This window comes from Anas acuta, chromosome 3 (assembly GCF_963932015.1).
Source record: "Anas acuta chromosome 3, bAnaAcu1.1, whole genome shotgun sequence".
Lineage (NCBI taxonomy): Eukaryota > Metazoa > Chordata > Aves > Anseriformes > Anatidae > Anas > Anas acuta.
The window spans coordinates 19859152-19874851 of NC_088981.1; the positions used below are offsets into that span (position 1 = coordinate 19859152).

A 15700-nucleotide genomic window follows, 5' to 3' on the forward strand; every position below is an offset into this window, starting at 1 on the left:
ACTGTGTTTGTGTATAATTTATAGGAGAAACACAACAAAGTGACATTTTGAAAAGCATATTGCTTAACATAGACGTAACCCATGGAAACTGCTGATGCCAAATCAAACTAGGTTCCCGGTTCCCTCACACAGCAATAATTCCCATCCTTTTCCAGTCTCTAAGTGAACTTGCCTCAGATATTGACTTTGGTTCTCCCTATGTAGGAACAACAAACACATGTAACTTTGAACATCCATTCGCCTGTCTTCCCTGAACAGAACTGTCTGCTGGGGTCTACATGTTAAGGCTAAGAGACAAGCATACAGACAGGAGTGTTTTCCCTTGCAAAAGAGTATGGCAAAAATGGTCTGAGATCTGGATTATTCCATTGGAAACAGACACTTCAGTCAGAATATATGTATGTTGGAAATTACAGAGGAATAAACTACAAATTCCTTCTCCATAGGGATTAGAGGCAGTGGAAACCAAAACAGTAAAACAGAAGCTTGTATGCTTTGTTTTAGTGAACGAGGTCCTAATCTGGATTACACTATGAGACAGAAGTAATTGCCGAAATTACCATTGAGAGCCACTGGTACGCTGCTGTGGAAAAGGAGGGTCGCTAACAGCAGCTGCCCACCGTTGGATGTGGCGTGGCACTTCACACAGGGCCTTTCCTACACAGCCATGGGGATTTGCTTCCCAGGAAATTCACATACAAGCAGAGAGCTGGCCAGGGACAGAGGCAGTGCAGCTTCGCTGGCAACCCTGCACCGGGATGAGGGGACCCAGGGCTCTAACCTCCTGCTGCCACTGCTGGCCTCCCTGCCTCACCTCCCTGCCTCGCCCCTGGGAGACTCGACCTCCAAGCACATAATGGTTGTAGGGGTAGTGGCTACCTCACTCATAACCAGGTGAGAAACATCACAAAGTCATCTGGTTACTACACCAACCACCAGAAGAGAAGAGCCAACCAACACCAAAAACAGAGCAAGTGACCACGGAGTAATTTGTTTTCTCTAAGTACTGGGGGTGCAACCGATGTGATTACAAGAAAATGGACTAGGAGGAAAAAGCTGTTTATGAGACAGGAAAACTGACTATCCTGGCAGTTTCCTTTTCTCAAATTCATTTCTAACCTGTTTCACTCTTTATATGAAATTATATGAAGGAGTTAACAGGTCTTGCTGTTTATATTTGGCAGTATAAACATTGGTAATACACCAATGACGTGTGTATATATATTTCTCTCTATATGGCTATTAGATACGATTTAATAATGGATTCCAACACTATCAAGATACAGAAAGATGGCTAAATAAAACAACATGCAAAAATGACATTGTTAGAAACTAAATACAGTGTTTTGCAACATATTATGAACCCCAATCTACACTGGTAATAAAGATGATGTTCTATGAAATATCATTTATAGGGTTCTATCACTTAATTTTTACTATGATAATATTATTTAATTGTAATAGCCTAGTGCTCTGAGTATGTTGTTTTGCTGTCTGGAAAGATAAATAAGCTGCAGGTAAGAGCTACATTTCTTACCAGGATAGATGAGCATGTAACTTTCCTGGCATCTGTGCTGCTCTGTGCTTCATGATGTTAACATGCACAAGATGCCTCTTAGTTCTCACTCCTTCGGTACTGAAAGGGTTTTGTCTTTCCTTTTTTTTTTTTTTTTTTTTTTTTTTTAAAAAAAAAAAAAAAGTCAGTTATTAAGATAGTGAGACCAGAAATTGTGATGGCAAGTGGAGGCCCTTTTCTCTTTCTGGTGTTACTGGCTAGACAGCTAGTATTAACGTTTAAGATTAAATTTTCAACAGTGCATAGGGTTATACATTTAAGTGCCTAGCATACACATTTAGGTCAGATTTTTCAAGATGCCAGCAGTCTATTAGGCAGATACACACAGATCACATTTTATAATGTGCTAATGTATTTTGACACATTAGTTACTTATTTTAGGTCTTAGATGGGAACTCTAAAATCTGGTCTCAGTTGTGACTCCTGAGATCTTCTGCAGCATTTAGGCCTGAAGGAACAATTTAGTCCTTACTGATCAGGCAATTTCTGCTCACCTGCAACTCCCTCTTTAGTATTTTCTAATCAATACATGAAAGCATTTTCTAATATGGAAAAGATGAGGAGGTCACCTTTTACGTGCAGGAGTGTGCACGTGTGCACTTGCGTTCACCTGAACGTATTTTGTAAATAGTTCACCTTCCCTTACACACGAGGAAGTAATTGGTACATGCATGTTTTGGAAACCATTCAAAGTTGATTTTCTGCGTGGGTAAACAAAGTGCTTGGTGGTGCCAGATTGCTTCATTTGGGCAGTGCAAGGGGGAACGCAAGGCGGCTGCATCCGGCAGCTTCAAGGAACTTGCTTCTGTGCACAGAAGGGAAGGAAAGCAGGAAGAAACCAGGGATACTGACAGGACAAGGACAACCCGGTGGTAAGAGGGACTTCCCCAGAGTCTGAGCATGAAAGGTGCATTAATTACTGTTGAATCATCGCAGAGATTTAAAACTCTAATACAGTCTTTATTAAGCACTATAAACTAAACGTAACTATTGAAACCACACCCACACAGTGTTTAATGTGCACAGGACTAAAACATCCTTGCGTTTGTGCTCTTATATATGTATTTAAACTTTACAGACACTACATGCACTCTTGGGATCAAGGATAATATCCAAGGTTGATAGTTCTTGCATTTCTGAAAATTTATAGAGGCGGACTGGCGTTGGCCAACATCACAATGGAAGAGTTGAGAAGAACCATCAGAAAATCGGCCTCAATACCAACTCCTTGGCCCCACCTTTCAGAAAGCAACCAGCAGCATCGCCTCAGACGCTGCACTGAGAAACAGACTCCATGGGCCAAAAGAAAAGGCAGCAGTTGGGGTATTTTAATGGTCACGGTAACTTAGATTTGCTGGCCAAAGCAAAGCTTGTGGTATTTATCTATACAAAATACAATCAATATTAAGACAATCTACAATTTCTTTTTCTGCTTCTATGTACCAGCAGTGAAAGTAGTGTGACACTATATCATAAATCACTAACACAGATGCAGAACCATAAAACCACCTTTGTCTGCTATTTACAGTAGAGTTAAGCTGGGAATCTCACCAGACAGCGTGGATATGGCTGAAACACCTAGGAGTCTTTAATATACTTTATCCATTCTCTCTACATCCACAAAAATGTTGCTGTATTTTAAACTGGAAAAATAAATAGTGGTAGTTTTTGAAGAAAGTCTTGTAGCAACAAAATACAGTAAAATGTGAACTGCTAACTGACAGACTTCATAAAGATATGCTTTTCTCAGGTATAACTGCATGTACATTAATCAATTTCTTAGTTATGTAAAAACAAGCTATTTCTGGTTTTGTCTATGAAAAAAATAAATTTGATTTTACTTTAACACTTTAATTTTAGCAGTACTTGTGAATTATAACACCAGTGGTCTGATATTTTTTGCTGGTCTTTAATTCTGCAGGTTGGTGTAGCCACAAAGTTTAATATCTGCTGCAGGTACAACCTGGAGCTGAAATATTTAATGTCAGTAGTCAAAACACTCTGCTAAGAGGGAAATCAAATGACTGGTTTGCTTGGTAACTTCTCTGTGCAATCGTTTCTTTTAAAAGAGCCATTTTATTTATTTTAAGATGAGGAAGGAGATGTTTTCACTTAAATGTGCCCTGAGTTCTAGTATACTGACTTATATTTCTCTCTGACATTATCCTTGTTGAAATTTCCAGTGAAGTTAATGAAGCTACAGATGATTTTGACACACTCTATGCACAATGTATGACTAAACTTTTTTTTTGGCAGCAGTGTATTTTATTATTACTTAACCACTGTATGTCTATTGGTGAAAAAACAATGCATGAGAAAATGCTGTATCCCCATATTCTAGCCCCTAAACCTTTTTACCAAGTAAGTTACAAGAATATTTCTAACTCAAATGGACTTTGGTTTATAGAATTAACAAAAAAACACTAATAGCTTCACAACTTAGACTCCTGCTTCCAGATAACTTTCTTGCTCTGCTCACAAAGAACGAACAAACCTGAGAAAAATGTTACTTGTGACCGCAAAGTATCCTCAAGTGTATGTTTATAGTAGTAAAAAAAAAAAAAAAACAAAAAAAAACCCTCTCAATTAAAAAATAATGCTAGGCTTTGAGGAGTGTTTCAGCTTTTTCCTTTTCTGGAAATAAAATAATATTCTAAAACTAAGGACAGAGTTATTGGGGTGGAGAATACTTTACAAAGAAACTAATAAGCATTTTGGCTTTGCATGTTTTTGAATTATATTTCCAATTAAAAATGCAGAGTGCTAAATCACATTACAAAGACAAATAGGAAAGTACAACTTCATTGTTGAAAACAATTTCCCTCCTATCAATCTGAGGATTCATGCATCAATATTGTAGATGAACTGTTAATTACAAAATCAATTAAAAAATTATTTCTAAAAACAGTCACGCGTCCTGGCTCTCAGGGGGGCAATTTGGGCAGAAGGTCTCATCTCACTAGGACCGCGCCAAATCACAAGTCGTCATCCACAAGTAAGCAAAAGCAATCTGGTTTTTCATTTTTCAGCGCGGCTGAGCCCAGCCTGAGATTGATCGTCACATATGGCCCCAGAAAACAAACTGTCAATACCTTGAATGCTGCAGAATTTGAACAAATAGCCGTCCGCCCATTCAAGCCACTCATTGCATCCCATTTAACAGATTTTATTGACAGTTTCCTTCTTGTAATTAAAGGGAAAACTACTGGCCAGCAACCAAGATAAAGTTCAAAGATAGGGTCAAAACAAAAGCAGATGGAGGGGCACGGTGTGACTGTCAATGGAACATAGCATCAGAGCACGTTATTGACACACAGGTATCTAATGATCGGCACGTCATTAAAGAGGGATCTATCGTGAACTTTATGCAAATGCTAAAAGGGACTTAAGACCACAATAAAGCATTAAGGAGACACAAAAGGAAAAACAACAAAGCACAAACGATTTTTACTTATCTGACAGTATTCACTGCTTCAGCACTTTTAAATTCAAATGCAGGAAAAAAATTCTTCCTGAGATTTTTAACCCTTCCTGCACAGGTAATAGATAAATGCAGAGGATCCATAAGGTAGGGTGGGGTCTCTGCGAGACTAATAAAGAATTTCCTCCCCCCTTCCCATATCCTGAATTCACCCTATCAAATAAATCATCAGTAGCTGCATTTAAAGAGAACACATACAGCATATTCTCAATGCATCCCTCCTGCTCATTTTAACTGCAATGATTAGACTTGTCTGGATTATGGAATGGATTTAGGAGAACATCCATATTCATTTGAAAGGATCTTTGCCTGTAAAATACTCTCCAAATCATACAGTGCATTACCCTTAGGATCATGTTCCCCAATTACTTGGAACCAGAAAGCCCTTCTTAGTTTGAACTGTTTTGTTTGTTGCCTGTTAGACTAAGGGTTGATTAGCAATTTCTTCTTCTATACCCATATTTAAAACAAGCATGCAGAAAGTATTACGGAGAAAAGTGATATATTAAAAATGTAGCAACTGTTGTGCCACTGTGCCAACCTGAATTAGCAAGTGCTATAGCTTTGAGGGTGACAAACTCTTCTTTCTCCAACTTCATGCTCTTGTATTTCTTTACCAGCTGCAGTATGGCATTATTAAGGTCAAGAAGGCCTGCCAATTTGGACTGGTCTTCATCCATAATATAATCTTCAGCATATACAAGCTCGTCTTCAAAAGAAAGTGACCGGTATACAACACCGAGAATCAAAATCTCCATCCAAGCACTCTGCAGAAGGCTCATCTGGTCAGCTAGAGACAAAGTGGAGAATCCTGAATAGGAAAAAAACACAGGAAAAAATACTAAGCACATTTGGATTTATCATAAACCTGCTCCTCTACTTGATTTGTTTTTATACACATTGTAATAAAACAAGTATGTACTCTTATTATTCTCCCTTCTGCTTTTGTGCCTTTCATCCCCATTGTACTATAGGAATCTCTTACCTCTCTGTTCACCGCTACCTTAAGCCAAGAAGGAGAATTTAGGAGGATTTTTTTTTTTCTTTTTGAAAGGGATGATTTGATGTTTTAATAGAATTAAGGTGATTAACACGAAGAGTGAAATTCTCTTTGAACTTTAACCTCAGGGGAAAAAGAAGTAACCCACCCTCCTCCAAGAAGATGTTAATTACTTTTGCAATGGCTCCTGCCTCTACCACACTTGTTGAAGTAATGGGACAGCATATTACAGTGCCAAGTGAACAGCAGTCACACCATCGCTTTTCTGAGGACAAGCAAAAATTTAATAAATGCCTCTTAATGAATTGAACTTTTGCTTTCCTATTTTTTTTTCCCCTGCTGTCTTTCCTAATAGGATCACAGGGGGCAAACATCTTTACTGCCTTACCTTTTCAGCCTCTTGTTTATAGTACCTGTTAATTTATGATATCAAACTGCTAATATCCCAATCACATTAGGAGATACAGAACAACATGGGAGAGGAAGTGATTTCCTGGCCTGTTGGTGAAATGCAGCAGTTTGCCAGTTGGCACCAGCAACCACAAGGACTTAATAAAATCATCAAAGGGGATTAGTCAAGCCTTTCTTAAAGGGTCTTAAGACATGTCTGAGGCTTTCATTTAGTTGTTTATGGAGCTGCTCACATGTTCTTTGACAGGGTTCCTGCTGTACGAACATTCTTTTTGCTGTTCGATTACACTTAAATGCATTTTTGTGTTTTGAAAGTCAAGAGTTACAGTCAAGTAGGAACAGATCATAAACTAGCAAATCTGCAAGGCATCTACTCCAAACAAGATTTTCTCTATAAGCACTAAGCAACAGAAGTAATACAATAAAAAAGACAAGCCCACATCCAAACCACCAGGCATCCATAAAAATGAAATATAAAACTGGCTGCATGCTTGCTCTCTCTTATTTCCTCCCCCTTCTTATTTGTTTTCATTTTCTCATACTGTCTTTTGAGTCTTGTGATAGAACTGTAGCTCTCTGCCTTCAAAAAAAGCAACAAAACCTGAGCCAACACCACCACGAAACCCTTGAGGAGGTGACAATGGAAAATAACACATCTGTGATTAAAATAAATAAGAGGGAAATGGAGAAGAAATAATCGTTTGAAAGGTTATAAGGAGGAATTCATGATTTCAATTAGCTTCAACATTTCTGTTCCTTCCCGTCTTTCAAGAACCAGTTTTTCTGCAGCAGCAGATGGACAGAGAACGTAGCCTGCAGCACTGTCCTGTGACAGCCCTATTCTCCCTCCCAGACACTGCTGTTAGTAAATAGATTTACACATTCTCCAATCTCCACACATCTTTCTGCCGAATAATTAAAAGCAGGATGATTAGTTTATTGAGTGGAAGGAGGAACTTTTTTATTGAGGTCCATCCACGATTTTATCAGGGCCAGCACTTTTACGGTTGTCATGAGGGTGCAGGCATCCAATTTTTCTTATCTGCCTGATTAATACAAACGCTGTTTCAGGACGCATTAATTAACAGATACAAATCTACGTTCTCATGGAAGGATCAATACAGAGAAGAAAAGAGGCATCAATGTGAATTTAGTGCTGATGATGGAGAAGGCACTCTATTGACATTTACGTGCATAGAAACTTTAAAGTTGCAGTGGAACCCTTTTGTCCCTGTGATTTACAAATTAACAATTTTTCAGGTATAACAATGTTTCACACACTTCTGAAGAGTTTAATTAAGCAAAAAGCAATAAAATCAGTTTTGATTAAAAAAAGTTTAACTTGCAATTTCTATTCTTTTTTTTTTTTTTTTTTTTTCTTTTAACACTCCCTACTTCCTTCATTTACTTATCTATTTTGGTACTTTTTTTTTTTTTTTTTTTTTTTTAATAAATACTGCTATGTTTCAATAACACTTATAGTGCCACAGCCAAAGGAAATTACATATGCCCTGTGAGAGGGAGAAATAGGATTTTACCTACAATTCATTGTTCTGCACTCTTGAAAAATCTGCTTTCTGGTGTAGAAAATATACTAATTGTTTTTATATGACACAAAAAATCAAAGGATTTTTTTACATTATAGAAAAACTGGCAAATATAAACCACACTGTTCTGCACTCCAATAATAAATCAAATAAACATGATTATTTTCTCCCTGATCGAAGTAACTTTCCCTTGAAGCCTGCTCACTGAAAGCATGTTTTAACTTTTACAGGCATCCCTTGTGGGAATATAAAGCAGCATCATGTTGTAATTAATCTGTCTTTGTTTTGTTCTTATTTTTCAGAAAATGTGAAAGCATCCTGCGTGTCTCTTGTATCCCACCAGTGCCCTTTTAATAGATGTTCAGCAAGTCACAGTTAACAGAACAGATTACACAGCCATAGATGTGTTTACATAGAGGGATTCATTTTTAACTGTTTTCTGAAGGTTGTGCTTGCTCCGTGCCAAACTTTGCTCTGATCCTCTGCGCTTTTGCTACACGATGTTCAGACCAATGATGTTCAGTGACAAGTGGACATTTCCTATTTCAAAACGTAACTATTTGAAAAGAAGTCTCCAGATCATCTGTGAATACACTGCCAGCTTTCTGCACCAGCCACAGCCTTCCCAGTCTCAGCTCTAAGCTCTCTCCAAATAGCCCCAAGATGCTGCCCACAGTGGGCTTTTGAACTTTGTCATGCCTTGTCTGGGTCCTTAATCCCGAAGAGCCTTGCCGCTCAGAGTTTTCAGTGTAGCACTGCACAATGGCTTTTTAAAGCACCACGTTGCGCGCCTTCTTCCCCCTTCGCATGCACCATGGTGGTGACAACTTTGATCTCTGCCCGCCTCCCTCCCCACGTCAATGCCATTTAATGTATCGCAGGCATTTGCTCGCAGAATGGCTCTGGTACCTTGACCTGCAGTTAAACAGCGTGTTTGTCTGCAGCACGGCGCGCTCCGAATAAACCAGATGACAGTCTGGAATAACGTCATCTGGGAGGATTGAAAGGCTTCTCAAGAGTCAGGTACCCCCGAGGTAATAAGCTTGAAGGAAGCATGTTTTGTGCCAACCCTCCTGCCATCTTCTACTAGACGCTCATGTGCTTGACAATGATGCCATGGGCACTTGTCACGATTTTTTTTTTCCCTTTTTGCCTAGCAAACCGATGCACTTTGCAGTCAACTTACAAAAAAGGCTAAGCATTTGAAAGTGTGAAGGGCAAAAAATATCTGACGGCTAGTCTTCAAAAATACACTTTCATTTCAGAAAGCATAAATGTTTATTTCCTGAGCTGAGTGTTGACAGAAATAGGCTGCAGTGCAGGCATATGAATTTAACCCCTGGTAGGCATTCTTTTCAGCACGGTTTTATGTGGCTGCATGCAAGCATTGTAAATCTACAGGGTGTCTCGTAATATCACTTAACAATAGCATTGATTTGCTGGTTACAGATTGTCTTCTTTCCTTTTTTTCTTTCTTTCTCTTCCTTTCAGGGACTGTACTGTTTCTTGGGCTAAAAATAGATACTTTTCTACAAACAGCATATCACACTCAAATTGTAATTATGCTGTAATGACTCACTGAGATCACCGAGTGTGCACTGAGAAAAGGTTGATTGAGCAACTGAACATATGCTTGCTTTTCTCCTTTCACATACCAGCAAACCCAAAGCTCCAAGGAAGCAGAAATAAATAGGTAGAAAGGCCTCGGCATGTTTATTAGGGGAGCGGCTGGGGCGAGCGGGATCTGCGCAGGGCTCTGTGCTCACAGCCGCCGAGGCAGGCACCGAGTGAGCGCCGCCTCACAGACGGGGCTGACGAAGCCACGAGCAAACCTCAGCTCCCGGCACTCACACCGCTTGCTCTCTGCTCCACGCTAAGCAGGGGAAATCTTTTGTATTCCTGAAGACCCTTTCCTCCGCTTCATTAAGATGGACTTCATGGACACTAACTCACCAGGGGCTACAGTGAAGCAGCTGCAGATGGTCAAGTGCCAAAGTAAGATCTGTAGCTTACACACAGCACTGCGAGAACTACTTGACAAAAAAAAAAAAAAAAAAAAAAAAAGAGAGACAGTAGCTGGACATATTCCCACCTTTATTTCCAGCCTTGAGCATTTGAGGCGATGCCTGAATCAGGCTACTCTAGCTCGAGTAGTTTCACTTTGCAGGGAGTGAGCTTCGCCTCCTCCCTGTTATGTGCGCAGAAATCACAATGTTTGATCAAACCAGGAATGAAATTGCTGGCAAATCTGGGAGTTGCTTGAGTTTTCTGATAATCACCTCCCATTTATTTCACCATTTGTTTTTGTGACTGTTTGTTTTAAGAACAGAATATTTCTTTTGCTTGCCCTGGTTTATACTTCAAATATCTTCATTTACATTTTCTATAATCAAAGCTCTGCTTGAAAATGACATGTTCACTAGTGTGTTGCAGATTCAATATATTTACACAGTTGAAATACCAGAGCTGGATTTTCAAATTATTTACACTTAATTTTGATAGATTAACATCCTTCTAAATGTTTTATGGGTCCTGATGTTTCCAGTGCAATTTCCTTACTTCAAAAATGATGTAGAGTCACCACTGCCAGAAGAACAAACTGATATTGCAAACACTTTAAAAAAAAAACACTTCACTTTTAGCCCAGACTACTTCACAGAGAGAGTGTGCAGCAGCCTCACAGTCAAACAATAAGCAGTGGGCTTTTTCCTGACTGCACAGGAGTGAACGCAGACACCCCAATTCATTTCAAGAGCAGCCACAGGCCCAGGATGCTGCTCTTGGACATGCAGTGGTCCCAGGGCTGCCCAGTGGTCCTGCCATGTGCTTGGCACTTGCCCAGACTCATCGCACAGCTTCAGCTGGCTTCCACGGATATATACAAAGGCTGGTGAAATTTCAGCACCGAAATTCCTGCTAGGGCTACATAAGGTGTTCTAGACATGATCAAGGTATTTGCTGAAGGAAACCTTCAGAGCCTGACTGCCACTTAAAATTAGTCTCTTTCTTCTGCAGAAACCCAGGGAAGAGGATGGCATGATTTCCTTTTTTTTTTGGGTGCCTTTAGAGCTGGATTTCCCACATAGATCTAAATTAAGAGAACCTTTTTATTATACAACACAATATTGATTTAATCACATTTCGAAATACTCTGTTATAAAAATATGTAACAAGACTCACACACTTTTCAGCTGTTATGGAAACTATTAAACAGAAGGAGAGTGCTCTGACTAATCACCAAACATATTTCACAGATTATGGATGAAATTTAGTTCTTGGTGAAAGCTGGAACAGAAACAGATATACTTCATTATGCCAGGGTGGACCTGTTATTTTTTTTCTTTTTTCTTTTTTTCATACCTGTTTGCTCATGGAGCCTCTGGTCAAAGGACTAGTAATTGGATGTGATGCCACAGCAAGCTGAAATTTAAGCATGACTGAGGATTTTTGTGTGCAAGGTGTCAGATCATGAAACAGAAAGCCCAAACTTGAAAGTCAAAGATAGGTATCAAACTCAAACACGAAACACAGCCAAAAGCTCAACTGATGCTGTTTGTTGGATTCAGCTTGCAAGGTACTTACAATTGATGTGCCACAATTAAAGTTATGTTTAGCAACTAGTTTCACCCCACAGCTTTCTGCACAGAGGACAAGTGAAACCACACCATTTTCCCAGCAACACTTTGCTATACAGCATGTCCTCCTGCCCCTGTAGCAGAGCACCGAAATAAGTGCTGGGACTCTGCTGCACGCCAGGAGTGCTGGCTGCCATCTGCGAGCTGGGTGTGTGCCTGCCTGGGAGATCAGGTTTTGTATGTGGAGGTGCCCAAGAATCCCTCTGACTCTGCTAAAAGAAAGCAAAACATATTCAGAGCACACCGGGGTGTCTGCAGCTAACTAATGCAGTGTGCTTTCTCAGTTTTTATTTAAGGATGCTTATATTGTAACTCCTGTTGTCCAAATTCTTATAAATATATATATATACACATTATATTTTTAACAGGAAAAAAGCCTATGGCAAGCACTTTTTCACTAACACCTAACAGCGTACCGGGAAATGCCACACAGCGCAGTAAGAAAACCAGGGCTTTTATCCTGATGCTACTTTCATCTCACTGAAACAACAGCAGAGAGATGGCATTGCAATAAAAATGCATTCACGCTGCATGTCCCTCTCAATCCATTAAGAACAATGGATTCTCACTAAGCAAATATTCGCTTGTCAGAAGTATTTGCAACACTGGATTCATTCAGCAGGAGTAAGTAAGTGAAGTTCACAGCAATTTAAAAGCAGCAAATTAGACATATACAAACAGTGAAGATGCTGCTTGCCTAGCGTGACCTTTCACTCGAGGTATACAAAAAAGTGTTAATGTAATTTAAATACCAGTTAGAAATATTTCTCTTTTGTCTTTTACCCTGTGAAACCTTACATAGTAAGATTAAATAGGAACAACTTAAGCTTGTCATTTCTATACAGGGTAGGACGCGCCTAGTGAGATGTAACTCACTGTACTGCCAATTGATTTCAGCACTTGAAGCTGAGATCTCTCTCTAACCAGCCAAATATTACTAGGCAGCTCTTTTACAATTTCTTTTTTGCTAGTTATAGTACAAGTTCCTACAAGCTTCTTCTTTAGCAATAGTAATGGATATGAGCTGGGAAATGCCACTGATTAAGACTTTCTCTCTGACTTCACACAAGCACTTCCAGTTGCTAATACTCCGCAGTGAAACGTTAAAGATGAAAAGACCTGGTCCGTCATCCTTGCTTCAAGACAGACTTGGTGAGACCTGCACGTATGGGATATTTCCTAACAGCATTTTTGGAAACAGATGGCTTGAAGTATTGCACACACTATTTCCATTATTTTTGATTTCATATCTTATTCCAGTATTTACTAAGAAAAATAAAAATATAAAGCAACAAATTTAAACAGATTCATAATTAATTAATAATTAATTTTCCCTTTCTTCTGGTTTTACCACTGGAATTTCTACAATTTTAAATAGCATTACTCCAAATTCATACCAACCTTATATTAAAAAGGAACCAGGCCGAACACTTCTACCTTGATTATCGTCACCAGCTACTCCGAGAACTCTCCTGTATGTTAGACAATTAGTACTTAGAAATCCGTATGTTTTACCTCTCTGTAGTGACTTTTAAATTCTAAGGTATGGACAATCAAGACTTTTAGACTTAGCATAGCAGTCCGATGTGACCCAAGGTAGCTGTAGGTCCCCCTGAGGACAGCAGTTCCGACTCGCAGATTCTAGAGGGTAATTTTTCTAATGCACTGCATGTATGATCTGATCTGATTATTTGAAGTTAACTCTTGCAGTTCTTTACATTGTAACCTTTGAACATGGTTTGGTTAGACTATGATTTTTTGGGGGGTCTTCGTATTGAAGAAAGTAAAGGCAGATGACATGGTGTGCTCCTAAAACCAGCTTTGCTCTTACACTTGAAAAATTGTGTCCAGGGTACATCATTTTTTAAATTTTTTTAAAATGTCTGACATATTTTGAGGTACCACCTGCGTGCCCAGACATTTGTAAAAGAGAAAACATAGCAAGATTATATTTATGACCCTGATTTTTATTTTTTTTTTTTTTGGCAAGTCTACATTAAAAAAAGGCCCAACAACATTCTCAACATAAGTATTGATTTCACACAAATTTTCCTTCAATCTGTTCTGGATGTACGTATTTGAGTATAGGCACACTAAAGCCACTCTTGTGGGTAAAAAAAATAAAAATAAAAAACTATACTGACATTAATAAAGTAAGTGTGGATGAAAAACAAAAATTATCCTGTGTGTTATGCTGTAAGTAGAGCCTTCAATGAATTCAGCTAGCAGAAGTTAAACTTTTTAATCAAATGTAATTAAACAACTAAAAAGGCTACCCTTTTCCTTTTTTTTTTTTTAACTGAGTCAAACAAACAAAAAGAATGTGGATTTTAGAGAAGAATATAACTAAATTAGTAACAACAAACATTACTTCAGGTACTGCTCACTTCAGTCTTTGTACGCATCAGCTTCTGAGCAACAAGCACAGACTGAGTACCGAGAAATTTGGAGCTCAAGCTCCTTTAGCCTGCTGTACTTCAAAGCCAAGTTTGTTTCATTATTATTATTATTTTTCCACACAAAGGACAGATCTCTTGCACATTCAATATGTGCTGCCTTTTATTAATAACCTCCATGGATCTGCTTTGAGAGCGCTTTTGCTCGACGAGTGCTAGGTCATTACTGTTTGCCTTTTGCTCCCCCAGGGATGCTCCCAGTCATTTGCTCGCTGAGAGCGGCAGCAATCCTTGCTGCCTCCATCAGGCAAAGCCAGGTTTCCAGGAATTCCCCAATCATGTTAATAATATGAATCCAACACCGGAATGTATTAGCATAGGGAGACAAGCGTGCCTGTGACCCAATCAACGTATCCGTGTTAGCCCTGTGTGCTGAGCTAGCTGGGATCTGTTTCCATAGCCAAAGCAAAACCTTCAGGTGGGAAAATTTCTGGTAAACAAATGTACCCTTTCACTCCCAAGCAGGAAAAACACCTCTCAAAACATCTTCCTTCTTCTTCCCCATTTTTAAAACTTTTCTACTGGTTAGTTGATGTTCTTAATGTGCTGCAGGTGCCAAAGCATTCCAGTGCTGTTTATGTACTCCCTGCTTTTGGGGCACAAATCGGCATGCATTTGTTCTCCTACATGGATGTGAAATTTTTCGTTTACCTAGCTGAATATATAGGTACTATTATGAAAATCTCTGGGGGCTGTGTCTTAAGTCTACAACAGTCCACACACATACACACACAAAAAAAAAAAAAAAAAAAAAGAAAAAGAAAAAAAAAGGAAGCTGCCTGATTCTAATACACCTAATTAGCCATCGGCAGACTCTTAATTGCATACATTAGGATGATTCCATAGTGGAGATTAATTCTAAATATACCCAAGCAGCTGGTTAAGATGCCATGGATTACAGTGTGGACTGTACTTTTCCACTTAATTAGATATCAAAATTAAGCAGCAACAAGCATTTTGACATAACGGGGATCAAGCCGCCGCTTGGCATCCCAGAGCTGCACTAAAGTGACCGCTAAACAGAGCCGCACAGATGGAGAGATATTAAATGCCGCACTGGAAAGTAATTTCAAATAATAAAATATCAATATTTACATTTTAATTACCCCTACTGAGAGCCGCTCTGTCATTTTCACTATTGCCGACGCAGCAAGGGGTAGTGGAATGACATTGCGGCTCTGACTGCAATGACTATTTTGTTTCCATTAAAGAATGACAAGTGTTTTAGAGGCAGTGACACCCAGTGTGTGAACAAGAATGACAGCAGATCAGAAAATTCCTATTAAGGGAATAAATGACTCAACAAGAGAATTTACTTCAAGCAGCCAGCTCCTCCTTCAAACACATAATCCTTTCTAAATTTCCTGCAGAAAGTTTATTATTAGAGGTGCCCAGGGGAAACCTTAGCTTCTCATAAAATATTTAGACTGATAGGACCTTACATGATGACCGGTCAATTTAAAAACACTCATAACTCAATGCTCATCCCATCTAAGAGCAATGGGAAGAGTCTGTATGAATCAAGAGAGTTTGAGGGGGAGAAAAAGGCAACTAATAGCACACAGCAAAGAGGAGATTCCTTCCTGTTAGACCG

At 39.1% G+C, this 15700-nt stretch overlaps 1 protein-coding gene across 23 annotated transcripts in view; it reads right to left on the reverse strand.

Annotated features, from left to right (window-relative positions):
- ESRRG (estrogen related receptor gamma) overlaps positions 1 to 15700 on the reverse strand; it is a 405024-nt gene that overhangs the window by 8608 nt on the left and 380716 nt on the right. For all 23 annotated transcript variants that reach the window (XM_068675998.1, XM_068675996.1, XM_068676009.1 and 20 more), the window contains one exon: positions 5599 to 5868. In XM_068675998.1, the coding sequence (XP_068532099.1) occupies positions 5599 to 5868 (270 nt within the window). The remainder of the gene's footprint in view (positions 1 to 5598; positions 5869 to 15700) is intronic.